Source organism: Anopheles aquasalis, chromosome X (assembly GCF_943734665.1).
Source record: "Anopheles aquasalis chromosome X, idAnoAquaMG_Q_19, whole genome shotgun sequence".
In the NCBI taxonomy this organism is placed as follows: Eukaryota; Metazoa; Arthropoda; class Insecta; order Diptera; family Culicidae; genus Anopheles; species Anopheles aquasalis.
In genome coordinates, this window is record NC_064876.1 from 4,315,443 (window position 1) to 4,342,142 (window position 26,700).

A 26,700-nucleotide genomic window follows, 5' to 3' on the forward strand; every position below is an offset into this window, starting at 1 on the left:
ATTTGCGTTCGTTTGATAACTGGGAAGAAAGTGTGAAGTGAACTATCCATTTGATTCATTTGCATTTAACATTAATTATGGATACATTTGAACCCAAGCAGATCGATCTACTGGCGCCTCCGATCAACGAAAGCCGATCTACGGAAGTCAACGCCCAAAAGCAGCAGCACGATGCCGGAAAGTGGTCCCGTTTATCAACCGACGACGGTTTCTTACGAAACACGGACGAGTGCCGGTGGCTTGCTTGCCCAAACGACAGCTGCTTCGTCGATGAAGATACTCCGTAAACCAACCGCTCAAATGACAATTCTGGTCCTAGGATTGATAACCTTCGCTATAGGTAAGTTCCAGTTTAGCAGTAAACTTTCCCCAGAATCGTATCATGCTTTGCGATTTCACTGTTATTCTTATTGCACAGGAATGGCGTTGATTGCGAGCGGCTCAGCAGATTATTCCGACGCCGAGCAGTATCCGGAGATCAATCCGGATGGCAAAGTGCAGGAGGAACGAATTGATATCAGTCTTATTGTAGTTGGCGCTATCATGACCGTGCTTTCGCTGTTCCTGCTAGGTATGTTTATATTGATAAATGCAATAGTTATACTTCCATTACCTTAGAGCTTGTATAACATGTTTTTTTTCTTGTTATTCTGTTGGTCTTTTACCGCTAAAGGATTATACCTGAATGTAGCCGATTGGCGGCGCAGTTGCGTTTGTCCCTGTGCGCTTTCCAAGAAGCAAGGTTTAGCACGACAGCTTCAGGGTACGGCTAGTGGTCAGATACTAGCCCTTAACCCGAGCACGGATCCGCTCGTTTCACATACGCAGTACGCACCGGTTTCAGAAATTCCAACACGCCAGGACGATGAAGAGCGACGAAATCTGATGCCGGATAACAAAGATTCGTGCCTTAGTAGTGCAGAAGAATCTGATAGGATGTTGGATACCGATCCCAGAATTGTGCTGCGACCGATAGGAAGCGGGACTGCTGGAGAGGAAGCCTAAGTTGGCAACTAGCAAGAAACTATGCTCTCATGTCCAGTAATTAGTGACAGATGAAATCACTTCACCCTCCTGATGGTAAATAGTTTAAGTTGTGACATTGGCACTGGTTTTAATATCCCTAGGGTTCGACCTTCACCTCTACTGTATTAATGCAGCCGAAGCATTCCATGTTCTATGGCCTGTTGATTCATTACTTTTTTCTTTGCATATTACTAACCGAAATAGGTTATTCATTCAGCTTCACACGCGGGTCGAATCGCACTAATGCTAGGAGTATTTCCTATTCAAAAGGAGTCGAACCAAGGGATGTTGCATATAAGCATTTAATTTGCTAGCTATGTTTCGTCAGATGTTTCGTTGAATCTCTTAATGTTGCAGAAGGTAAATTTGATTTCCGGATAGGATAAATTATTGAAATGCTTTTTAAATGATAGCCTGACGATGGCAAATAATAAATAAGTAAAGCTTACAAAATTCGTCGTTATAAGCCTATGCCAGACAGGTTAAAATGGCAGGAAAACTGAACATCTGCATTGCGTTGCCAACTGAACTTAAAACAAACCGTAGGAATTTTGTCTTTTGTTATCATTTGTAACGAAAGAACGATTAGGACTTTAATAATCATTGGTAGGACAATGAGTACAGCGTTCAGCACACCTGATCAGGTAGCGGGGATTACATTTATGTTTTGTACTGCTTGCACGGCGAAGCCTGAGATGACCCAGGAAAACAAATGAGGCCGTCCAGAAATAACGAACCATTTAATAATTATAAGAAAAAAAATCTCGAAATAAATTCCATTGATCCGTTGTATACTGGATTTAGAAAATGAATAGAATAGTTTTTTTAACCACACTACATTGGCTCTTCTTGTTACCAGTCCAATTTGTGGAATCAGAGCTTTGGCAGACATCTAACTGATTTCAGATCGAAATCCTTCTCTCAACCGGGTAGAGCGAAAGTCATTTACACCTTTTCTTGAAATCCATTGTCGCGACGATAGAGCTGTAGCTTTATTAAGGATTCTCCATCGATACTTCATATACACTCTGCTAATGCTAATCGACCTTAATCTAATGTACAGATGGGTGGTTGCTGTCGCACATTACCTTACCAACCAAGACAGTTGCCACTCGAAGAATGTATAACAATGAAAGCTGGCATTAATATATGCAAGGGGTTTGTAGTGTTTCGAGTCGTATTTTGAAAAACATTTTACAAATTAAAGTTCATTATTAAAATGGTAATTAGGTGGCAAGGGCAAATTATCAGATTCTAACCGAGAACAAATCGCGCAACGTATGTAGGTGAATAACTATTATAGACAGCGAGGATGGGTGATCTACAGCTTTAACACCTGCAACGCTGACCGGCGGATTACTTCGTGTTCCACTTTTGCTCTTCAGTTTGTGTGTTTCACAATCTTGCCATATTATGGTCATACATGAGATTGCGCTCCGTTCGCCTCTCAATTTTCCGTTCTTAAGAACTTAGGATCGCTTGCATGTCCTCTATCATTCACTCGTCTCGATTTCAAGACCTCTATCGTTCAACGCTCCTGCTATCAGTGATTGTACAGTGTATCATATGGCGTCGTTGCTGTTTCTTACTCTACAATACTGAATTACCTCTTACAAACCTGTTATTTGAAGATAATGAAGCTAAAAAACCATAATGAAGTATGGTATGCAATGAGAAATAAGAATTAAAAAAGTAAATCCCCTAAACAAACTCCACTACTACTCCACTAGACAAAACTCCAGTGCCACATTTGCCACATTTTACGGACAAAAGTAAACGTCTACTGCTTTCAGATATTTGACGATAGCTGTAAAGCTCTACATCGTCACACTGCAGTCAAACTGTGTGTTTAGTATCGGCCTAATACAAAATTGTATATAGTAGCAAAACTTTGTACAGGTTGATACAGGTAAACCTGGTTTTCTGTGATCTTTAAACGATCAAAATACGTCTATTGAAAAAGATCCTTTTTCGCTATCTATTTTTTAACGAAACATTCAGAAACTTTGTTCGATGACATTTATGCAACGTTTCATGTTTCGCTGTGATAACGCGACAGCAATGAAATCTTTATTTAAATAATAATGCATAATGCTACTTGACGATGTAGCAATGCCAATGGCTATCTCAGCCTTTCGCGATTGATTGTTTGCAGCCGCTAGTAGCAGATGAAAGTATGCGACCTAAGTAGGGCTTAGTTTGCAGGATGCACTTAAATTAAGACTCTTACTTCCTACAGCTTTAGCTTTCGTCCAGGGAGAAGAGAAAGCGCCATACACCAATGAAAACAGTGAGGCTAATCCAAAGCTAGATTTATCTATTTGAAATTAGAAATTGTAAATGAGAAAAATAAAAATCGATGCCCTCAGCACGAACCTAACGAAGAACAGACACCAAACGTGAGCAGTTGAGTCATTGACATGAATATTCTACGCTTGAATTCGTATTTGTTTTCTTGGAACGTCTGCTTTTCTTTACTTCCTTTTTGATATTCTCTCCATCGAAGAACCATTCTTATCATCTCAATTGCATTGCCACGCTGTTATTCTATTTAGTGGCTCATTTACTCGATTTACTAATCGAACAGATATGAATTCATTAACATCAACATTTACAAGTAACCAAACAGTTGCATAGAATTTTTAACTGATGCACTTGTATCATAAGTGAAAAGGGAAAATTTAGAACTTTCTTTTGAATTTTACAGATTTTTTTAAGGATCTCGTTTCATATTTCTTAAGCAGGCTACACACACGCAATATTATTGATCAATACACTGAATTATTCGGAATTATTGAGCATATATCAGAAATTGAACTATACATTATAAATCAAAGTAACCTAGAATATTGACCAATAATATTGCGCATGTGTTGCCCAGCTTCAAGCTTAGGAGGGAGGGGGGGGGGGGGAAGGTAAAGGTATTTATTTTTTCTAAAACCAACTTATTTTTACATTTTTACTTATAGCATCTCACTACTTTGAAGCGCGTTTGTCCAAAATCAACGTTTTTAAATTCGATGCCCATCCTATCACGCGGCTACGATGGGCACCAAAAATAGTACATTTTTACAGACACGCGTTTCTAAATATGATACCATTGATGATATTTTTAACAAATATTTCCCAAAAAACTACAAAATATTCTTGAAAAGTTGTAGTTAACAACGGAAAAAAATAAATAAATTGGTTAAAGACTAAAGTGGCCGAACAAATCGCTAATTTCTACAGTTTTAGTAAACAAACCTACATTAAAATATACGGAAACGCAATTAAATGTATTTGGGAAGGGAGGAGGGGTGAAAAAATTACAAATCAGTTAAAAGCGGTTAATTTTTTTCGGACCCTCAGTAGCTCGCCGAAAGCGGGGGACCTTTGTTAGTCTTTTACTCTGAAATTTGATACAATAAATCATATTAGGTTGGTACTGCTAAAACAATGGTCATTGCTATCTGCATGGAAATCCGGCAATTACCAATGAAACAGCCTAATAGTAAAAAAAATGACCTTACTCGATCGTCTACCGGATAAATCGGAAGCAGATAGTTTTTGAAACTTTATCATATAGAGCTGTTTTTTATAGATTAAAGCAAACCAAAAGCTTAAAACTGCTAAAAAGGAAAGCTAAGCACACAGTTTTGCGAATAACCAAAACCAATTCGCATAGCTGCCAATGTCGGCAAACGAATTGGATATGCCAGTCGCGGTAGAACTATCCTATCCGAAAAGTATACAACATAATTTCATATTCCAAACGATTAGCTGCTAGTGAGGGTTAAAAAGCTCTGATGATTGCAAATTAAAATCTCCATACACTATCACCGGCATAAGTAAGAGCCCACCTCTATTGACAAAGAGCATCCATGAACCTTGCCGAAGGGTGAATTCTTGTTAAAAATGTTAAACATTAACAGACCCGAAAATTTTCTGCTTGCGGGTCTGTTAAGCGTTAACAGACACGAATGACTGTTCTGTAAAGAATCGGGACCTTCACCTTTTTCAATTTCTTGACTGTTAAACTATACTTTTGGCTGAAAAAGGCCAAGTGATGTGTTTTTACAAAAGGTTTAACTTTACTCTTTCAGTTTCAGGACGGTGGAGCTATCCGCCTGCGACCGTTAAACTTTCGCTTGGGTCCAATCAGTCGAATGTCATCAGGTTGGCCGCATTAAGCTCTAGATCTTGACAAAGATCCAGTCCACCATCCGAATCAAGAATGACATCATAACCGGTAAGGTTTGCCAAATCGCTTGGAAGTCCGTGACTTGGATTGAGAAATACAAGATTGTTGTTGCTCGACAGGTTGCTAGAGGCAGCCGCAGCGTTCAACATCATTAGTGAGGAATCGGTGGTGGATGAGATTGGTGAGCAGTACGCGAGGGTGGATGAATCCGATCCAAAGCGCGTTGCAGAAGGAGAGCTGCGAGGATTCGTGGTGGAGAAGGAAGTGGAGGGGAAGTTGGTGGTAGTGCTGCTGAGGCTTGACTGGTTCGAGGTCTGCCCGAGCATTGCGTCCGGCTTAGCTACACTGCGTGCTCTTATCTGCGGCGCAAGTGATCCCCCTTGGGCATTCGTCTTCGATGGCCCCGCTACGCCATCGGCAATGTTCACATTTCCCGCGAAGGTGGACACCGTTTGCTTCGCGTCATTCGGTCGAGCCCAGAGGCGCCCGTATTGACCGGTGGCGGTCGTTGTAGCTGGTGTACTTACCGATAGAGACAGCGATTTTGCGCTGTCCACGCCGAAAAACAAACCTGTATTAACGGTGGATGTAGAACCAGAGCCACTGGTCAAGATGGTAGCCGACGACGACGATGCTGATGACGATGTTGAGAGGGCGCTGGTGGCCGCTACCGGTAGATAGCTCACCGTAGTAGTTGAATTGCCGTTGACAAAACCTCCCACGAACGGCCGAACCGACACACTGGTATCGCTGACTAGGCTAGTGGAAGCTGTCGCCACTGGTACCGGCTGCATAGTAGGTAGAAAGCGATTCACCAATGGCTTTCCCGTTTTATACATAACCGTTTGCGGGGTACATATTGTTTTCGGGACACCGGAAGCTGCAACACTAGTCCCTTCTGTGACTGGAGTCTTGGATAGTTGGAGATGTTGGCCAGTGTTCATCGCTTTGACATTACCTCCACCGGTGCTATTAGCATTGACAACTGCTTCCTGGCTCATTTTTGCAGCGGTCATGCTGTAAGTGATAGGCGCTATTTTCGGCCCTGCGATCAGGGTGCTGCCAGATGGACCAGCAGATAGATTTGTTCCCATACCACTCAACACCATCTTTGTACCATCCTTGACATCGCCAGCGCTGCTACCTTCGACCGAGGTTGGGGTGTTGTATTGCTGTAACAGTTCAGAAAGACTTCGCCGAATCTGCAAAGATATTAAACACATTACTAGCTTGATCCAGCGTGGTAGTGGGTTGAAAGTTGAAATATGCTACCCACCTTGAGTCCATCAGCACGGTGTGGATTACGACATCCGCGGCACTTACAGTCGACGCACGATTTAGAATCAACGTAGCAGGGACAACGCTGACCGCAACAAGTTAACTTGCCGGGAGTGGGCGTAGCATTCCCACAACGACAGCCTTTCCGCTTAATTGATTGTTGCTGTAGCAACTGTTGCTGTTGCTGCTGCTGTTGCGACTGCTGCGTTTGCGGTTGAGGCTGCGATTGCTGCTGCTGCTGCTGCTGCTGCTGCTGCGGCTGTTGCAGCTGCACGAGCTGCTGTTGTTGTACCTGCGGCGACTGCTGTTGCACTTGAGGTGATTTTTGAGTTCCAGCATGCAGCAACAGCTTTTTCTGGAGCAAGTGTGGTTGCGGAGGTAACTGATGCTGTCCCTGCAGTTGTAGCTGTTGCTGTGGCTGCTGTGGGACAGCTCCTTGTAGCTGGATCAACTTTGGTTGCTGTTGCAGCTGCCCTAGCGATTGATTTAATACTTTCAGCTGCTGTGGCTGGCCCTGCCTCGATGTCTGTTGAAACACAACGTGCTGTGCACGAGGTGCTACATTCACACGATCAGCCATGAGTTGCGACGGCACTGTGCGCTGGAGGAGCGGTTTAGAAGCAACCAGTGCTTGCTGTTGAGAAAGTTGTGCTGCTATCGGTTGCTGTGAGCGCATCGGAAGCTGCGCTGGGCGTTGTTGTTGCTGTTGCTGCAATGGCTGGCCAACTACCGGTTGACTGAGTGAATTCGATTTAGACAACTGACTTGGACTAGCGACAGGCAGCGGGGCCGTTAGAGGTTGCTGCACGAGTTTGGCCTGCTGGTCGATCGGTGGGATGCTTATCGGTTTATGTTGCTGGAGGGATTGCATTGTGGTCGCGGCGATTTTCAAAGGAAAGGCGCTGGTTGCCTTCGTTATCGGCACATCCGATTTACGCTTTACCGATACTTTGTTGCTGTTGCTGGCATACACAACGGAGTACATTGTAGAGCCGTTCGAGACCGTCTTGATTGGAGCTGACTGGTATTTGATCTCCTGCGGTGTTGTGATGTTAACGATGCGTGGGGTCGTCGGAGGACAAGCATTCTTCACGACTGGCGTCGCAGCAGTGACGGCCCCCGGCTGCAGCAGATTCGTGGGTACCATGGAAGAGCTGTTGGCTGGAACGGCCGAGGTTCGTGTCGGTGGCAGTTTTGCATGTATAATGGTGGGACCGGCGCGAGAAGAAGCAATGACCCGACGAATTGTGGGCTGGATGATTAACGGGCTACTTCCCAGCTTGCTGATTCGCTGCTGCTGTAACAGCTGCGGTTGTTGCTGAATATGATATACTGAAGCCTGCAGATTATTCGGTTGCTGTGGCAGCTGCTGCTGCTGCTGTGAAGATGGTATAGACGAAGTAGATTGCAATTTCTGCTGCTGTTGGGATAGTATTGCAGGATTGGACAACTGTTGCTTTTGATGTAACTGCAGTTGTTGTTGCTGCTGCTGCTGCTGCTGCTGTTGCTGCGGCTGCGGTTGCGGTTGCGGTTGCGATTGCTGCAGCTGCAAGTGCTGCTGCTGCTGTTGTTGTTGTTGTGGCTGGGGCTCCTGCTGTTTTGGCTGTAATTGTAATTTCTGTTGCTTTTGCTGTAGGTGCTGCTGTTGGAGTTGCTTTTGCTGTAGCTTGTTGGCATGTTGTAGTTGCAGCTGGTGCTGCGGTTGTTGTTGAGAAAGCTGTTGCAACTGCTGTAGTTGTTGCCTTTGCTGTGTCTGCTGTTGAATTGATTGTGAATGTTGCTGCTGAACTAGCTGCTGATGTGGTTTTTGCGACAGCGCCGATTGCAGCGGCTGCTGCTGTTTAAATTGTTGCATCTGTTGTCGCAACCGTTGAAGCTGCTGCTGCGCCTCCACTGCGACCTGTGGTGGCTGTGATTGTTTTAATACGTGCACTTGCTGTTGTTGCTGTGGTTGATGATTATGCTGCTGCTGTTGTTGCGTTGATTGTTGCTGTGGTTGAAGGATATGGTGTTGTGTTTGTGATACTTTTGGCAAGCTAACGTGTGCTGATGGCTGGGGTCGTTGTTGTAGATCAAAGCCCTGGTGTGGTTGTCCTTGGATCTGCTCCTGTGATTGAAGCTGCCCGTGGGATTGCTGCTCGGAACGCGGCTTCTGTTTTCGCTGTGTGTACTGCTGCTGCTGCTGCTGCTGCTGCAGATTCCTTTGCTGACGCGAATGTTCTCGCTCAGAGGATTGCTTTTGATATTCGCGCAGCATTACTTGTGGGAAGCATTGCCGTGCGGCGGCTGAGGCCCTTCCATCGCCAGACTTCTGTACCTTACGGTTGATTTTGCCGGTGCTTGATCGTTTCCGCACCACCGGAACTGGGAAAATGCAGGGGAGGATGGAGTAGGCCGCCTTCGTCAGACCAGAGTTACACTCGAAATCATCTTCAAAATCTGCGCCCTCATCGATAAGATCCATAAGACTGTTAGGGGACGCTCCGTGGTTGTTGGTGTTCCCTGTTCTTCCAGCCGCTACACCTCCCATCTGCTCCATAGCACATTTCTTAATGTCGGAAAACACCGAGTGTCCACGGATATACAGACAGATTTTCTTGTAGCCTTGCAGTACGATGCGTAGCTGCATGTTCCCAGTATACTGTGGCGCATCTTTGCAGAAGCGACACGCTGGCTTTAGTTTCTTACGTTTTCCGATGCATTTGCGGCATACATGGTGCTGGCAACCAGCCGCGGACGGACTTTGCGGTTCTACGAGCAATTTGCAGCAAACGACGCAGCTGAGGCTTTTACGTAGATACGGCAGCAGTCGGTTCAGATCCTGCAGCTCGCTTGGCAGATCACTCTTAAACGCTAACCGCGATATCGTAATATACAGCGAAATAGGATTCATCTTTGCTCTTAGTTTTTGCTTCCGGTGCGCATCTCAAGGCTGGCTGATGCGCCACTATGCTTGTTGATGGTGATGCACCCTAGCGTGTACAATAGTTTATGTTCAAAAGGCGCCTTTTATAAGAAGGGCAAATTACACACCTTAACTGATTTATATGTTTAGTCAAATTCAGCTACAAAAAAGCGCAGCGTGCTATACAAACAAGAACAGTATTCGAAGTATTTTACCCGAATGACAGACTTTTTATCAAGCAGTAGATTTCTTTCTTTCGAGTACATGCTATCTCTTTCACTCCTACGGTTTGTTTTGATGCGGACACGGCTTTGTGGAAGGACACGGCGATCGAAAGAGGAAGGTGAACATTTCTGCTAAGTCCTGGAAGAAAAAAGCTAGTTTTGCTGTGAATTTATATCATTCGTTTGTGTTACGGAGCATCTAAACCCGTGAACATTGTTTGTGGGCATGCGCGACAACGGAAAATGGTAAGAAATTGAAAAATAGTTTGTTGATCAAATCTGATCATGATCATTCATGTTGTCTTTTTTCAGCAGCACCCTGGCAGCATCCTGGCATCAATCAGCGTCGGACAGGCAGCGAAGCAGAGGAGTGTTGTGCGAAGTGTTGTGTTTTGTGATGTGTTTTGCGAGGCAGAGTGTTCGATCGAAAGGTGAAAATAAAATTGGTGAAAATGAAATTATGCTTTTGCGTGCTTCATGTTGATCCGAAATACTGGGCACCGGGGTACGTAGGATGGCACACACACCATCGCAAAAATGCGTCGAAAATGGCACCAATACATGCGCAAAAGCAGCAAGATTTCCGCTCTGTTAGCTGCTCTGTTAGCTGCTCTGTTAAACATTAACAGAGGACTTTGTGGCGCGTGAGCGATTTCTGTCACATGAGTTTCGGGTTTCTTCGGGAGGCGGGTTTCTGATCAAAGTGTTTTAAATAACCCGGTGAAGTCACAGCATTTCTTCGTCGCCATGTTGGATTTTATTTTGACATTTAGGGGACTATTTTTTGACATTCAGACATTTTGACAGACTGACAAAAGTTCATGGATTCCCTTCCTTTGAATTCGGTAAAAACCCACTATTACCTTGCATCCACATCGTTTCCTAAAAGCTGCCGTTTTTTCCAATTTCTAGCGTCCACACTGTTGAGAATCTAGGCCTAGAAACAGGCGAAGCCAGATTCATTTGTCAATTCGCATACATCAGCAGACCAGTTTGACAGAACCGGTCTGAAACTGTCGTGTCGACGCAGTTTTAAGAATCCGACCTCGCGATGTAAACTATCGATCAGTGACGATCGATTGGTGACAGCGAGTGCACCGTGATGGGAGTGGAGAAAGAACAAGCAAGAGAGCAGGAAGTGAAAACACTCAAGTGTCGCCTTCTAGCTGGGTCCAGATTCTAATTAACAACATCATTAAATAGATTTTTCACATGAAAAACTACCCAGATATCATTAATTGTAAATGAAAATGTAAAATCCTGTTCCTTCTCCACTTCTTCATAGCTCCCTTAAAGTAACTGATGTAAGATATTTAACTGAACGGTAAAAACACAATATGCACACTTCTAACAAATGGCATACATACAGGGGTTAAAGAGTTTTATTATCTGTGGAGCGGGAGGGGGAAGAAGGGATGTTTTTGGTACGTAATAACTTCTTTTAGCAAAAACAAAATACATACACCTCTTTCGAATTGCATACATTCGAATTGCATACATTGCGTTTCGTAGCCGAAATTTAAATGGTTAAATAACCCAATAAATGTGCCAGAAACATAAAAATATCATCATATAAAATCTTGAGGAAGGTAGGGGGAAAGAAAATGAGTTCATTACTTACCAAATGCATCCCTTCTACCCCCTGCCCGAGGGTTTTGAATCCGCCAAATATTTGAAATTTGAAAATGTTTGTTCAACGCCTAAAGTTCTGCAAAACCGGTAGAGATGTAGCTGTATTGTTTTCTATTATCTTCGAAATTCAAATAATTCGTTACAAATTCGTTTCTGCCCGGACACGGAACTGAACGCACTGTATCATGATCTCGATAATGTCCAGCAGCAGCCCATGAGCAGCTAGCACACAGCGCTTGGGAAGTTACTGAATAGAGCGATCAGCGATCAGGAAACGGGAAACGCATGAATGAGCGCCGGTACGCTGGGGCCGGCTCTTCCCGGCGGCGCGGGCGCAGTTTATTCAGTTTCAGCAAAACAAAACAAAAGGCTTAAACCTACACACATACATACATGCATACATACAGAGGCACATCTACGCGTCATTGTCATCTATAAATGATTGGTAGTGGGGGAGACGTTGGCGGTTGGTTTGATATCGTCCGCGCATTGTCGCCCGGCGTCATCGGGCGTCACATCCCTCACCGGCAGAGTCCATCGTAGTAGGGGCTACGGCCGTAGCTGCAGCCGCCCATGGCCGGCCCCTTAGTGTACGACTTCTCGCCGATCACGTTCGAGTAGGAGTAGTTGCAGACCAGGTAGTCGTGCGTCCAGACGTAACCATTGTACGTCTGCCAGGACACCATACCGCACGCCATCCGCACCGCCCGGTCGTTGGCGATCTGGGTGAAGTGGGCAAAGTCCGGACCGACGTACGCGTCCGGGTAGCGATCGACGAAGCCGTACGCTAGCGGGTACTCGTCGAACCAGTGGTTCACGATGTACCGGGCCACCTCGTCCTTGGTCACGTTCAGCCCGAAGTGCCGGATGATGGCGATGTTCTGGCCGACGCGCGGAAACGTCACCGTGTTCCGGCAGTGGTCGTGCGCGTACACGCACGAACGGGCATTCAGCTCGGCCAGCCACTGTAGCTCGTGGTCCCAGTAGAGCTGGGGCATCGCGTACGCCGGCGCGTAACCGGGCAGCTGCCCCAGCGCCAACCGCTGCCGCTGCCGGTTGTGCTGATCGAGCAGGGCCGCCTTGCGCGCCTCCGTCATCGGCACGAGCTGCGGCTTCCGGCCCTGGCACGCCTTCCCGAACGGAAACTCCGAGTAGCAACCGACGTGCTGGTCCTGCTGGCCGCCCTGGCACAGGCTCGGCTGGCAGTAGGTGAAGTCGAGCCCATTATTCACCACCTGACTGTGCCCGGGCACCGGTAAACCACCGGCCACCAGCACCAACACCACGACACCGAGCTGCACTACTGCCGTCGGTGTCCACCGCCACCGGCGGGCCACTCCTGTCCCTGCCGAGGAATGGGGTCTGCTGAGTCACCGGCGTTTGCTACGACTCCTAGTGATCACGGAACACCTCGAAACTTTCTTACCCCTGAGATTGTCAACCATGGCCACTACGAGGGTACTAAGAGAGACAGAGAGAGGGAGAGAGAAAGGGGGGGGGGGGGCGGGAGGGCGGTGGAAGAGAGGGCCGGCGAACGAGGGACGTCACAATGTCACGATCAGGGCCAAGGTGCACAGCTGACGGCCGGTGCTAGGTGCTAACAGCAACTGGTTGGGCTTGGTGGCTGGCCGTCTCAAGACAGCCCCTCAACGACGAAGATGCGGTACCCAGTCTGCATCGCTCTCTCTCTCTCTCTCTCTCTCTCGCTTGTTATCTCTCTGGCTTTTGGCTGGTCTGGGCTCGCATCACAAAACCGGATCGCTGTCACACGATCGCTGCTCCACTCCTGCTCCTCTCGCTGTCGTGGGACTCTCGATCGTGCGACCGGCCGAAATCACACCCAGCTGCTGCTGCTGCGGTGGTACGGAACACGTGGAGAAAGGGGGATGGGGGGTTACTGTCGTTGTAGCCAGTCAGCCGCCATCGTCGATCGATCGATCGAGCCAGCCAGCCAGTCGGTCGGTCAATGTTGGGCAAATTTTGGGGAAAACCGGTTCCCCCCTTCCTCTCTTCACGTCCTTCCCCTCCCGTCCTTTCTCTCTCTCTCTCTCTCTCTCTCTCTCTCTCTCTCTCTCTCTCTCTCTCTCTCTCTCTCTCGTTCTCTCTTCTTTCTAGCTGCCTACTACTTTTCCGCTTCCCGCAAGTGTCGAGTGTTCGTTCGCGAGCATGATGAATGAATGAACCATATCGCCCCTCTCTTTTTTTTTTCTCTCCCTGTATCCACCAACATCCCCTTTCCCCTCGCGCACCACCCACCCACGAAGCCATTTCCCTAGCCAGGTGCTTTGTGGAAATGCAAATGGCAATCTTGCGCGCGTGTGCGAGCCTGAAACCGGTTCTAGCCGCAGCATCCGCGGGTTGTTGGTTGTGGACAAAGGTAGGATAGGTTTGCGATGGTACGATCTATAGACACTGACCATCCGCATGAGACACACACACACACACACACACAGGCCAGTGAGAGAGAAAGACTGACAGCGATCGTGTCGGACGGACGAAAGGGGTGACACGACAGCGAGGACGGTTTGGTGGGCCTTTGGCCACCCGCGAGCTACCAATTATGCGAATGACCTTTAGCGAGACGACTCATTTGCCACATTGCTTTGCCCGTGACTCACCGTGCGGTACTGCGGTACGGACAACTGGATTCGCCGGCCGCCCATCGTTATTTCCTTCTCCCGATCAAGTTCCCCAATTTCTCCGGGCACTACACTCTCTCCACAACGCTCCACCTGTGTCCAAGGACCTCGCGGCGTGTGCCTGGTGTGGCGTCTCCGGTTCGCGAAGCGGGCGCGTGTTGCCGCTCTACTCGGAATCGCTCGACGATTACCGTTGGGGGCTGGCGACAAAACCGGAACCTATTTTGGACGTTTCCCTTTTAATCCATCACACTCGGAGTACGTCGGCCTAGAACAACACAGACAAAGATAAGTGCGAACAGAATAGCACACCAGTTATTTGTGGACCCGGAGCATCTGGTTTTCGGTGAGATTGTGGTCTCATGGATCGAAACGAAATGTTCCAATTGGTTCACCATTTTTGGTTCAGTTCTTGCCAATTTTTTTACGTTCAAATAACGGATGAAACGTGTCAGGAAACCTGGTTGATATTTCCGGCACTCAATTCGTAGAACTTATGCAATTCAATAGAGATTTAGATATTGGTTTTTTATCATGTTTTTTTTTAAAAGGGTGAACTTCGGTATTTGTCGGGCCAAAGGAAGGCCCCTTTTTAAACGATTTTTTGTGACGTAACCATTCAACTGTATTTTTTCAAGTAAATGACATAATAATCTACAACTTCTCAAGAATATTTGGTATTGTTTTGGGCAACATTCATTGAAAAATGAATCCATGCCATCAAATTTACGCAGTCGTGTCTTCGAAAAGATACTTTTTCTGGTGCCCATCGTAGCTGCGTGACGGGTCGCCAGAAAAATACAAATCGATATTCGTTAGAAAGATTATAAGTTTGTCTAGGTATCCCAGGAGAGATTTTGTTGAATTTCCTATTTTTCGATGTTTGGCTGATTTTTGAAGTTGAAAAAGGGATGCTTTTGCGATTCTGCCATAAAAAGCGAACTTTACAGATTTGTTAAAAAGAAAGTATCAACAATTTTCATAATATCTCGACGGGGCTCCCTGGCAAAAAGTGTGCAGATTATGTGTAAAAAATTTCGAAACGATCGGTTCAGTAGTTTTTATGGTACGATGGGCACCGACTTTGATAACGTTGGTTTAGCGAAACGTTCTTCAAAGTAACGGGCTGCATGGAGCCTTGTATGAAACGCGGGTTTTCAAAAATCTGTATCTTTGTCAGGTTTTCTTTGATTGATCCAAAACATTTACACAATACTCTTGAAAGGATCAGCATTTAGGGAAAAATGTTAAAAACATGTGTCACAAATAAAAATTAAATACCGAAGTACCCCCTTAAAGGGGTGGACTTCGGTATTATTTTGGCTTCGGTGAATGCTGATCCTTTCAAGAACATTGTGTAGATTTTTTGGATCCATCGAAGCAAAGCTGATCAAGTTACAGACTTTTGAAAATCCGCCTTTCATACTTTCATGAGCGTTTCCCGTAAAACCAACGTCTTCAAAGTCAGTGCTCACCGTACCGTAAAAACTACTGGGCCGATCGATTCGAAATTTTTAACAACCAATCCGTACACTCTTTGTCCGGTAGTCCCGTCGAGATTTCATAAAAATTGTTGATACTTTTTTTTTTGAATAAGTCTTTAAAAATCGTGTTTTAAGGCAAAACGACAAAAAGCATCACATTTTCAATTTTAAAAATCTGTCCAAAATCGAAAAATAGGGAATTCAAACAAAAACTCGACGGGGCTGCCTGGATAAACTTATAATCTTTCTAACGAGTATCGATTTGTATGTTTCTGATGACCCATCACGCAGCTACGATGGGCACCGGTAAAACAGTATCTTTTCGCAGACGCACCTTCAGAAATTTGATGCCATGGATGAAGTTTCTAATCAATCTACCCCAAACTAGAACCAAATATTCTTCAATAGTTGCAGTTTAATATGCCATTCACTTGAATGAATGAAGTTGAATGGTTACGGCACAAAAAATCGTCTAAAATGAGCCTTGTTTTGGTAAGAAATTACCAAAGCATCCCCCCCCCCCCCTCCCCCTAAACCGCGTAAAGAGGAAAAAATCCACTTGCAGTATGGTTAACCACCACTGGCCTCTCTCCCTCTCTATCCCCAACTCTCTTGACCATCCTCTTCATCCTCTTCCCCTCCCCATTTCAGCTGGCCATTCATACAAACGGCGTCAGCCGACGTTGATCCTTTCCCCCCCCCCCCCCCCCCCCCCAAAATGGTCAAGCTACCATAGCAAGAAACCGTTTACTGGTGGCATTAACGTCAACGACCGCAGGGTCTTGTTTGTACCCCTACGTGCGCCCGGCGTACACTGTTGTGTACCGAACTGATTGGCACGCTGGGCCTTGCTTGGCAACTGGCAAACCCGACACCTCCGCTCTAGCAATGATCAGCCTCATCTCTCAGGCTCCTGAGGCCGCTGCTGTAGATGAATGAACGCTTCTCACGCAAAACAAATCAATCGATCGTGTAAAAGGTGTGCGCGCGCGCGTCAGCTCACACCAAAAACCAACCGGCGGACCAAAACCCACTCTACTCCGTCTGTGCAACCGACGGAGCACTAAATGGTCCAATTAGAGCTCGTTCGCGTGCCCATTCCCAGCCATCCCCCGCCGCCCTTTCACTAAACCATCGTGTGGTGCGATCGTGCGCGAAAATAATTTGCGGAAAACGGCCTTCGGTCTCCGAAGTCGCCCGTTCCTCGGCAAATCAAAACATAAAGCAGCAACCGCGCGCACACACAGAGAGAGAGAGAGAGAGAGAGAGAGACCACGGGATGACAAACTACCACTGTCAGCCCATTTATTCTTCCCACTAATGAGCAAAAATGTTCCCTCTCATCAATCATTCGCGGTATTCGCGCTACACCGAAACATTGGCGGTTGGCGGGGTTTTGCGTGGAATGAGATGTCACTGTGCAAACAAGCACCACTAACCCCTCCTCGCCCCACCTCGTGTCTTGAGACGTCGAGCCACTTTGGTCACACGCTTCGCGCACTCTCTGGCACGCACGGCCGTTTGGCCGCCGGGCGGTGGAAAATTAATCGATTGCGGTGCTGATGGGGCATAAAGTATCATCAAGGAGGGGGCGAGAAACCAGAGGGCCCGGGGCTATTTTTGGCCGGACGAGACACAGCGACTCCTCCAACGATATGATTATCGGGCCTGCCTGTCATACTTTGTGGGGCGGTTCTGGAGGCGCGCGACAGCGACGGGAGGGGGGGGGGGGGTCCCCGGGGGTGAGCTGACGTGCCGATGCTTGTTAGCGGCGCTGCAGACGCTGCATCCGTGCAGATGAGCAGTCACTGCAACTGCTGCCGTTGCTGCTGCTGCTGCTGCGGCTGAGCGATTCCTAGGAGTCGACTGGGAGGGAGTTTAGTAAGCCAGCAATAGTGTCGCGGTCTGGCCAGGCAAGCAATTCATTGGATTGACGTATTGCACTGTTAGCACCCCCGCGGGGGTTGCCAACTTCATTCTCCATCCGGGAATGTAAGAAAAGATGGTGTTGCTGGAGGAATTTCTACGGTTGCGGTTCATTTTTTGGCCGAGAGCGAGCGAGTAGCTACTCGCTGCCTTTTCACAATGAAAACCGCACCTTTAATTGGGGATACGCGTTGGTTTAGTAACAGAAATAATGTGCATTGATCGATTTACCCAACAGCGAACATGATTTTGGCATAGGGAGCCAAAACGAAAGGCGGCTGTTTCAAAATGATAGCCTCATTCGGTTTCTCCTTTTACGTACGTACGAAAACATTTCACATTTCAAGTTACCCTGTTCAATTGCAAGTTAACAAAGCATTGCTTTATTTTATAAGCTTCTGACAAGGGATCTTTATCTATTATTAATTTCTTGTGATCTCACTCACTTTTTTCCTGTTTCCCTTGCTATTAAACGAGTCCCTGTATAGCTTTAAGCAACCGAGATGTACCAGGTGCATGCATATGAAATCGACCTTTTTGTTTTGCAACAAAAAATGCTTATTCTTGGAAAATGGTAAAAAAACGTATCCTCCAAAGTGATGGCAATCGTTAGCTACACATTTATAACTATATCTTTGTCAATTTTTTGAATGTCTTGCCAATCTGCACCGCCAATCTGTACCATTTTTTCAAAACCCCTCAATTTTTTCAATTTTCGTAAAAAAGGAAGCACTGCTCGGCCATTACCTGTCGCAACGATGCAAATCCATGTTCATTTGATAGAGTCAAGTCTCGTGAGTAAGCGGCAAGTGGTAATTGTTACCAATTGAGGCTTTGTACCGTGTCCTGGGCCGATGTTCCGCGCGGTGGCGGTGCATTTTCATCGAGAAAAATAGGTCAATTTTGACATTTTTGATGTTTTCGTTGATTTTTCTTCACAAGTCTTGGTCGAAATTTATTTATTGTTGCTTCTAATGATGATTAATAACCGGTTTGGCCAATAAGGCCTGCAATGTGATGACCTGTAATGTGACGTTATTGTTTCTCACATCAATATCACTACTTTTAATTTTTTTTAAACCACACAGTGCAATGTTTCAGTGAGAGCATGCCCACGGAAAAAACGGAACTTGCCATTTTAAGCACAATGAATTATCAGAAAAATTGCACACCGATTATGTTTAACCGATGCCTTATGAACAAAATAAAACACTTATACTGACTAGACAACTCCATTTGGCCTAGGTATAGCTCTAAAACAGAAAAAAGTCGGTTTCATATGCATATACTTGGTAGATAATAAATACTACATAAAGCTCGTTGGTGGTCTAGCATCATTGCAAGAACAATAAATATTTGCCATACTGATACAGGAAATAGTGAACGGAAGTCCTAATCATGTGTTTGCAGCTCCGAATTAAAAAAAAAAAAAAGATTCACACCATGATTATCCATTACTATTCGCATGAGCAATGGAAAATAGGCATCAGACAGGAAGTCAGCCTGTCAGTTACCCCATTTAGCTCGATTAGCATGCGCTTTGAGTCAAATCACCAAGCCTACGCGAACGCTCATTTATCCCTGTTACACAAAACATTTCGCGATCTAACCTTCTTACACTTAAATTGTAGGACAAGATCGAGTACAACGAATATTCTGGCACGAAGCAATCGAGCGTATAATAGTTTCAGGATTAAGGTGTCCATTGTTGGGCTATTTGTTTTGATGAAACATACCTCAACCAGCGGGTGTCTAGGGTGTTTTAATTATTCCCTTTATAAAATTCCAATCATCGTAGTACATATTTCGTAGTACGATTTTCGTAGTACATATTTCGCCAGTATGTGGACAAGAGAGTTTGAAGCCCGCAGGTGTGGCAACAGCAAAGTGTTACCCAGCAGGTTATTGCGCCCTCTGGATGACTCTGGATTTCGGGTGCGCCGTGGTGGTTCGCTGTTGTCTGAAAAAAAAAAAAAAACAAACAAACAAACAAACAAAACACCAACTTCGCGTCACTCGACGTGACGCGGATTGACTCCTGTGTGACCCCCCCCCCCTCCCCCCCGATAGCCGCCAATCGGGTCGCGGAATGCCAAAAGGGACCTCCGGCAAACGGATCCAACGCGCCGGTTCTGTGGTGTACCGTTTGTCTGTACGTGGCGGTGATGAATGGAGATGGATGCACATGTGCATATCCGGGGTCGGTTTGGTCGGCTCGAGAAGTTGACGCATCGCATCGCCCGTAGAGGAAAGAGTCTCCCACCCGCCCTCCCCTCCATCCCACACCCTACCCGGGTGGTAGGGAAGCGAAGAAGCAGAGAAGAGCAAAAGCGAAGAAGAGCTAATTTTAATTAAGCGAAAACAAATTACCGCGAGCCGCTGTCAATCCACCACCACCATCCTGGGCTGGGCTCCTTCGAATCGTACGGGCGCGCCAGGCCCCGGGGGCCCCATCACAAGAGGGGGCGAAAAAAGAAAAACATGTGTTGTGTGGCTCATCTTGTTCATCTCTCTGTCTTCTCCTCGTGGTCGTTGTCTTGGGCGTCGCTCTGCTGCTGCTGCTGCTGCTGCTACACTTCGCCCGAGACCGAGCACACGTGTCACGTTCGCGTCAGGACTCGCGTCAGGGTCACTCGGGGTTCCCGGGGTCCTACCATGGGTTCGCAATCATGCGCGTCCATCCATCGCTTTTCCATTCCACTTTCACCTTCACGCGCTCCATCGTTCGCTCCACTGATGAGTTTTCATTTTCATTTTCTCATCGCGCTACGCCCCGGGGGCACTCCCAAACGCCCCCGTTCCCGGGAACCTGCCAGCACGATGGTGCGTTTGTTAGTTGGTTGGTTGCTGACTGATTTATGGGCGGTGAGCGCGGTGCGGTTGATTAGATCGTTTGTCGAGATGAAAAGGCCCGCCGACCGCCCTCCGTGTCCGTTTTGGGGCCCGGGGCGGGATGATTAATATTTAATGGAGAGAATCTGTAACGAGCGGCAGCGGCCGGAAGTCGCCGGGAAACATCCGAATGAAGCAACTCGCACTCGCACTCGATAATGGCATGAAAGGGGGGTGGGGGTGGGGGGGATGAGGGTGCTGTGTTTCACGTCTGGTACTGTTCCACGCACCGCACCGAGGAGCAGCAGGTACTTAATGATTTAATAATTAGCTAACACAACAATCGCAATCGGGAACGCGCGCGCTTCCAAGAGAACCATCCCCCCCCCCCCCCCCTCCCCACTTAACCCCCATGTGCTACTCATCCCTCGGGTGTCTCGCTAAACCCCCTGTGCGTGCTGGACGCCGGACGCGGGTCGAACGCAACGACAATGAAAAGGAAACCGCGAACAAGCGCGCGCGCGCGCGCGCGCGTTGTCACCCTTCAATTTGGGGTTGGCAAGGGTTGAGGGTGCGTGGTATCGAACTGATCGGCCGCGGTCACCATTTCTAAGGTGCCCCAAGCGCTCCACAGGCCAGCCAGCCAGCCAGCCAGCGAGAAGAAACATGTTCCTCGCGACCTCGGACGCGCTCCCCTTCGAATAAGTTAACCCCCGTTTTCCACTTCGCAAGCGAAAGCGACAGAGAGAGAGAGAGAGAGAGAGAGAGAGAGAGAGAGAGAGAGAGAGAGAGAGAGAGAGAGAGAAAATGGGCAGGGGTTAGATGGAAAAAAACGGTGAAAAGCGTGTGCGGGAGGGGGAAGGGGGTTGCAAAAACGTAAAATTCATCCCCCACCATTGGCATGTGACGCTACCACAACCACATGACCACAAGCGAGCCGATCCGTTTCGGCCGCAGCGGTATCGATGTTGTGTGTTTGCTCTGTCAATCTCTCCCCAAGGACCCGGGGGGGGGGGGGGGGGGGGGAGCGGCCTTTTTAAAATGTTCCATCTCTCCCCCCCCCCCGCATCCCCTCCTCCTCCGTTTCCCTCGTGTTCCCCGCTGTTACAGTGGTCGGCATAAGTAAAAGCCCACCTCTTTGTGTCCATCACATTTTCGCCTGTAAATTCGACAGTTTTTGGTCGCAAAGGCCTTGTGATTTTTTTTTGGCTAGAAGCTCTAACTTTCCTCTTTCCAAATCACTTGCTTTGAGCTTGATCCCCACTTTGCACTGAATATGAACCACTTTGCAATGAATATGAACCGAGGACTCCGATAGAACCCTTTGGTCACTGTATCTTCAATAGGACACTTATTTACGTCTGTTTTAATATTTTACGTGCCCTCCATTATTGTTTACACATATTAAATCCACTTATCCTAGCATCTCCAGTAGAAAGTCGATTACGCGCGGGTTTTTGCACGTGGAATAGGTGTATCAACGAACAGCAGAGCCTATGCTCATCAGAAAACTGCTTGTTAATCATTGTTTGAACCAAGTACTTCAACAGATATGAGCAGAAAAATTATCATCAATCGGAGGGCAGTTCATGAAATGCTAATTAATCACTAATGTCCTTGATCAGTAGCTCACAGTTTCAATTTCGGACGCTCTCGGAAAACGGATGATTGAAAAAATGTAAAAAAAAGCTCCAGAGATTAAGAAATCATCGAAACTAATTATCTGTCCAATCATAACATCCCTTTCGTTGTCAATTTTGGAGCGAAGTATGCCACGGAAGATCAGCACCACATGAGTGCAGGAGTGGATATGCTAAAAGGCTTCCGTTTCATCCAAAACTGAGCTGAATTGTTTTAGTTTCACCCGGACATACGTTTTCATGCTTAAAGAAGGCTGGAGAAGTAGTTTATTGTTTTTAGAATCATCAATTATGGATTTTAATGCAATACGTCGATAGAGAGTTTGATAGAAAGCAAACCATGGTAGTGTTTGTTTGTTTAGTTTGTTTGTTTAATTTTTAGTTTGTTTGTTTTGACACCAGAAAGGATTCTTTGATTTATTCAGTCCAACCCGGAGAAGCAATTTTGTTGAGCGATAGGAAAACGATTTTAAACGAATCGCTAAAACCATAAGTTCTCATTGACATCCTCGTCGTATTAATCGTCTAGGATCACTTTCTCAAAGCTCTGGTTGAGAATTTATGGGATTTTTTATATAAATTCCCGTTAGGAACGATCTTCCTATTAAAATCTATTATTTTACGAGGCAATACAAAGAGAATAATACCAAACATAACTGAAACCATGTTAAAAACATGTCTAAATAGTTCGAAATGAAAATCCGGGGTATGAGTGGCCCATATGAATTGATAAACATGTTTCCTTGCAGGTGGACTTTTACTTTTGTCACAATCATAATCGACCATCTCGCACTTAAAGAATTTTCAAAAAGAGACTATCAAACCTATCAAGCCCAAAGCAAGTGATTTGGAAAGAGGAAAGTTAGAGCTTCTAGCAATAAAATCACAAGACCTTTGCGACCAAAAAACTGTCGAATTTACAGGCGAAAACGCGGTGGACCATAGAGGTGGGCTTTCACTAACGCCGACCACTGTAAGCGCCACCAAAAAAAAAAAAAAAAATGTTTGTGTGCTTCTGTCTGTGTGTAGTATGCTGCTGCTGCAAAAAAGGGGTGCATTTGTAGGGAAAATCATCATCGCGCCGCGCCGCAAAAGAAAAACCATAACACGCTTTCTCCTTTCACCCCAAACTACCCTTCCCGCAACACCACCTCACCTTCTTGCAAGGATGTGCAAGGATGTGAGCACACGTGTGTATGTGTGTGTGTGTTGTGTGCCACGTGAAAAAGTCGATTGTTTGCTCGTTACAGCGCCCCCAACCCACCCAAAAAAAAAAAAACCTTGGTTCCTGGATCGAAAAATGTATCGAACTCCGTGGAGGAAACGCGGATCGGAGGTGGCAAATCTGCCCCACCCCCCCCCTTCCCCGTCTCGAGAGCACTTAACAAGTAAGGGTGCCGCGTTCTGCGTGTTTCTCGGTTTTTTTTTTCTTTCTCAAAACCCCCGTGCTGGGTGTTGTTTTGTTGGGGGGGGGGGGCGCATTCTGGGATGCCCCCCCCCCCCCCGCTACACACAACCGCCAAATCCCCAACAAACCACCCCCAAAGGCTCGAGTGTGTAACACCATTACAGGCCCCGGTACGAGCTTGTTGCTTGCTTGCTTGCTTGCTTGCTCGTCTGCCTGCGGTTTGTGGCTTTGTGTCTGGATCCGGAGCAACATCTGCAGCTTTCAGTTCTTCACGTTGCTGCTGTGTTCGGTGTGTGTCGGAAGGCCGGAAGGAGGAGGGGAAAGTGTAGGGGGTGTGGTTGCTGTACGATTTGCGGACTGCGAAGTGCATTATTAAATATGCATTTCGCAATCTACACGCGTGAGCTGGCCTGAATTTTTGATCATCCCCTTTCCGCCCTCCCCCCCCCCCCCCGGCCTTCTTGCTCTCTCTCTCTCTTTTTTCTCTCTCTTTCTCTTTTCTCTCTCTCTCTCTCTCTCTCTCTCTCTCTGGGGCACGCACACATCGCGCGGCGTCCGGGCGTCGAGTATGTCCTGTCGGCCACGAACTGTACGGTTTTCCACATTTTTGGGGGGTTGGGAGGGGGGGGGGGGGAAGGTGGTCGGAGCAGGGGATTGTTTTGGGTAGCGGGCTGGGCCCGGTCCGAACGTCGGCCACAGAACACAGAACAACAGTAACCGGAATGGCTCTCGCAAATTCCTTTCTCTTCTGGGCGCCCCCGCCTCGCTTCCATTCCATTCCGAGCCCAGCCGAGCCACAGATGGTTTGGCACCGGGCTGGCACGCTGGCGGAAGTGCACGCCAGCGTGTGTGTGCCTGTGGACCACCCGCAGGCGAGCGCGATTACCGGGGAAGAAAAGCAATAAACATCGATGCGGAGCGGAGCGGAGCGCTCGACGCGATGGCACACATTCCCACATCCGGAAGCGGGGTCTCTGTCGTCATCGTTAACTTCAGGTTCATTTATTTATTTATTCGAAAACGGCAGCACCCTTTCCCCCTTTTTCCTGGCCTCTCTCTCTCTCTCTCTCTCTCTCTCTCTCTCTCTCTCTCTCTCTCTCTCTCTGACATGTCACGATGTAGCGGGATGCCGGTGCTTCGTTGCTGTGTTCCTGCTCTTCATTAGTTTTCGTTCCGCTTTCTACCGAGTTTCCACCGTCGTCGTCGTCGTTGTCGGCAATTTCCCTAAAAGAAAAAAGAAAAAGAAAAAAAAAACAACGAAGCTAGTTTCCACTTCATCCACCCATACACGAGGCAAGCAGCGAGACAATTTCGGGAAATGAAATCCCGCCTAGCAAAGGAGCCCGGGACGAAAGCAAGCAAGGGGTGTCGGATGTCGAGTCTGGGTTCGAGTGTGAAGAACACCACCGACATAAGAGGCATCCCGCCGGCCTGCCTGGTGTACGAGGTCGCTGGTCTCCCTACCCGCCTTCCCTTCGCCTCCTTTGCCCTTTCACCACAGCAGAAAGGAACGCGCGAGGCGTGAAAGGTGCAGTGAAGCGCGAAACGCGTCGTTAACTCGCGAACGGATCGACGACGACGACGACGACGAAGATGATCGCGCACGATGGGAGCAGAACGACCGACCGCGGCATGGATGGCGACGAGCGCGAGAAAAGATGAGGATAAAATTTAATTAGTATGTCCAATTTGTTTTTATTAAATGACTTTCGCCTGCGTGTGTGTCAGACGAAACTAATGAGATGTGAGTAGACCTCTTTCTCCTGCTCCTCTTTCTTCTCCTTCTTCTCCTTCTCCTTCTAGAACAGCTACATGAGACACTATGACAGCTAATCCGCTTCCAATTCCGGAAAGCCAAAGCGACAACAAAGTGGTAACAGCTACATTAATGAGAAGCGGGCCGAGCAGCACATTGCGTGCACGAGCGATAGCACAACCACAACCGCGCCTCCTCCATCACAGTGCGCTCCATCGGTTCGCCATTGGATAGCGAATGAATTTTTATTTAGTTCTGTTTTTTTCTTCGCATTCTGTGTATGTTTTTTTTTTGCTGATTGATGAAAGTTTCCGTCAATTCGTCAAAGTTTTTCGATCATTCATCAGCCAAATTTGCGCAAATCGTGCTTTCTACGGGCGCCCCGTGGGCGTTTTCAAAGTCAATGGTTTATTCGAGGCCAGGAAAGGGCCTAATTTTGAAGATTTTTAATAAAACTAATCAACACATTCTTTTTTATCTGAATGGGCATACAAAACTACGAGTTTTCAAGAATTTTCGGATGCATTTTGAGGAAGATTTATTACAAATTTCAGAGGAGGCATCAAATTTAGAACTGCGTTTCTTCAAACATGTACTTTTCCCGGTGTTCATCTGTAGCGGCGAGCAGGATCATTCGAAATGTACAAGTTGATATTCATTTGATAGAGTATAAGTTGATGCAGCTGGTCCCGTGGAGTTTTTTCTTGGAATTTTCCATTTTTAAAATAATTGGTAGGCATTTTTAAGTTGCAAAAGTGATGCTTTTCACGATTTTGCGTTAGAAAACGAGTTTTACCTAATTATTCTAAAGGCAAGTAACATTTTCTGTGAAAACTCGACGGGGATACCTGGCAAATAGTGTACAGATTATTGTGTATTTAAACATTTCAAAAGGGTTAGGCCCGGTAGTTTTTACGATCCTGGATGGGCATCGACTTTCAAAACGAAGGTTCCGGGAAACGTTGAAGAGCGTTAGTAGAGTTAGAGTTTAGTAGCGAGGATTTTCAACAATCTACTAATGTGGCCAATAAATAAAAACAATCGGTACACAAGTTGCTAGTGATAACGAATTTTAAACGAATTCTCGTATTTTTTGTAGGTTGTCGGTGCTATTGTTAACATCCATGCCAAGTTTCACGTCAAAATAATGATTAGTTTTTGAGATATGATTTTTTTTTGTGCGGTACTTAAAGTGCATTCCTCGTTTATCGCTATGGTCAACTTTCTGGAGCAATGAATTTGCATTAAATTTTGTTTGTATACATTTTGGCGCTAAGGATACTTTGAGAATGGTGCCAAAAGCCTTTTGGGGACGCGATGCTTTGTCAAAATCAAATGTTTACAAGGTGGCGCAAACGATTTTCCATCACCAAATCAAGGAGTTTTTAGACGTGTACTCCGTATCTGTCGCCGTTGATGGTCGCCCATGACGGTTTTCGTTTTCAACACGTTCCCGGCCTTCTTTGAAATGATTGCGCCACCTTGTAAGCATTTGATTTTGACAAAGCGTCGTCCCCAAAAAGGCTTTTGGCACCATTCTCAAAGTATCGCGAGAGGAAAATTCATTCCGCAAACAAAATTTCATCATAGCGGAAAACGAGGAATGTGCTTTAAGTACCGCACCAAAAAAAAAATCATATCTCAAAAACTAATCATTATTTTTACGTAAACCTTGGCATGGATGCTAACAACGGTACTGAAAACCTACAGAAAATACAAGAATGAAAAAAGTCGTTAGCGCTAGCAAGTTGTGTACCGATTTTTTTT

At 46.6% G+C, this 26,700-nt stretch overlaps 3 protein-coding genes across 8 annotated transcripts in view; 1 reads left to right on the forward strand and 2 right to left on the reverse strand.

The window, feature by feature from the left end:
* Window positions 1–1,834, forward strand: part of LOC126571435 (uncharacterized) — a 2,620-nt gene extending 786 nt beyond the window's left edge. For 4 of the 6 annotated variants that reach the window (XM_050229975.1, XM_050229940.1, XM_050229983.1 and 1 more), the window contains exons 2-4: window positions 102–340; window positions 419–571; window positions 674–1,834. In XM_050229975.1, coding sequence (XP_050085932.1) covers window positions 172–340; window positions 419–571; window positions 674–1,005 — 654 coding nt within the window. In that variant the 5' untranslated portion in view covers window positions 102–171 and the 3' untranslated portion in view covers window positions 1,006–1,834. Of the gene's footprint in view, window positions 1–98; window positions 341–418; window positions 572–673 lie in introns of all 6 variants that reach the window. The other 2 variants (XM_050229950.1, XM_050229959.1) reach the window with 1 other exon arrangement.
* Window positions 1,835–4,054: 2,220 nt separating this feature from the next.
* On the reverse strand, window positions 4,055–9,605 carry LOC126571332 (uncharacterized). Its single transcript, XM_050229751.1, has 3 exons — window positions 9,521–9,605; window positions 6,486–9,459; window positions 4,055–6,411 (listed from the first exon to the last, which is right to left on the reverse strand). The coding sequence occupies exons 2-3, from the start codon at window positions 9,378–9,380 to the stop codon at window positions 5,167–5,169; spliced, it is 4,140 nt and encodes a 1,379-aa protein (XP_050085708.1). The 5' UTR covers window positions 9,381–9,459; window positions 9,521–9,605; the 3' UTR covers window positions 4,055–5,166.
* A 2,000-nt stretch (window positions 9,606–11,605) lies between these two features.
* On the reverse strand, window positions 11,606–12,693 carry LOC126576834 (antigen 5 like allergen Cul n 1-like). The gene is made up of 2 exons (XM_050238173.1): window positions 12,675–12,693; window positions 11,606–12,593 (listed from the first exon to the last, which is right to left on the reverse strand). The coding sequence occupies exons 1-2, from the start codon at window positions 12,691–12,693 to the stop codon at window positions 11,770–11,772; spliced, it is 843 nt and encodes a 280-aa protein (XP_050094130.1). The 3' UTR covers window positions 11,606–11,769.
* Between the last annotated feature and the right edge of the window lie 14,007 nt (window positions 12,694–26,700).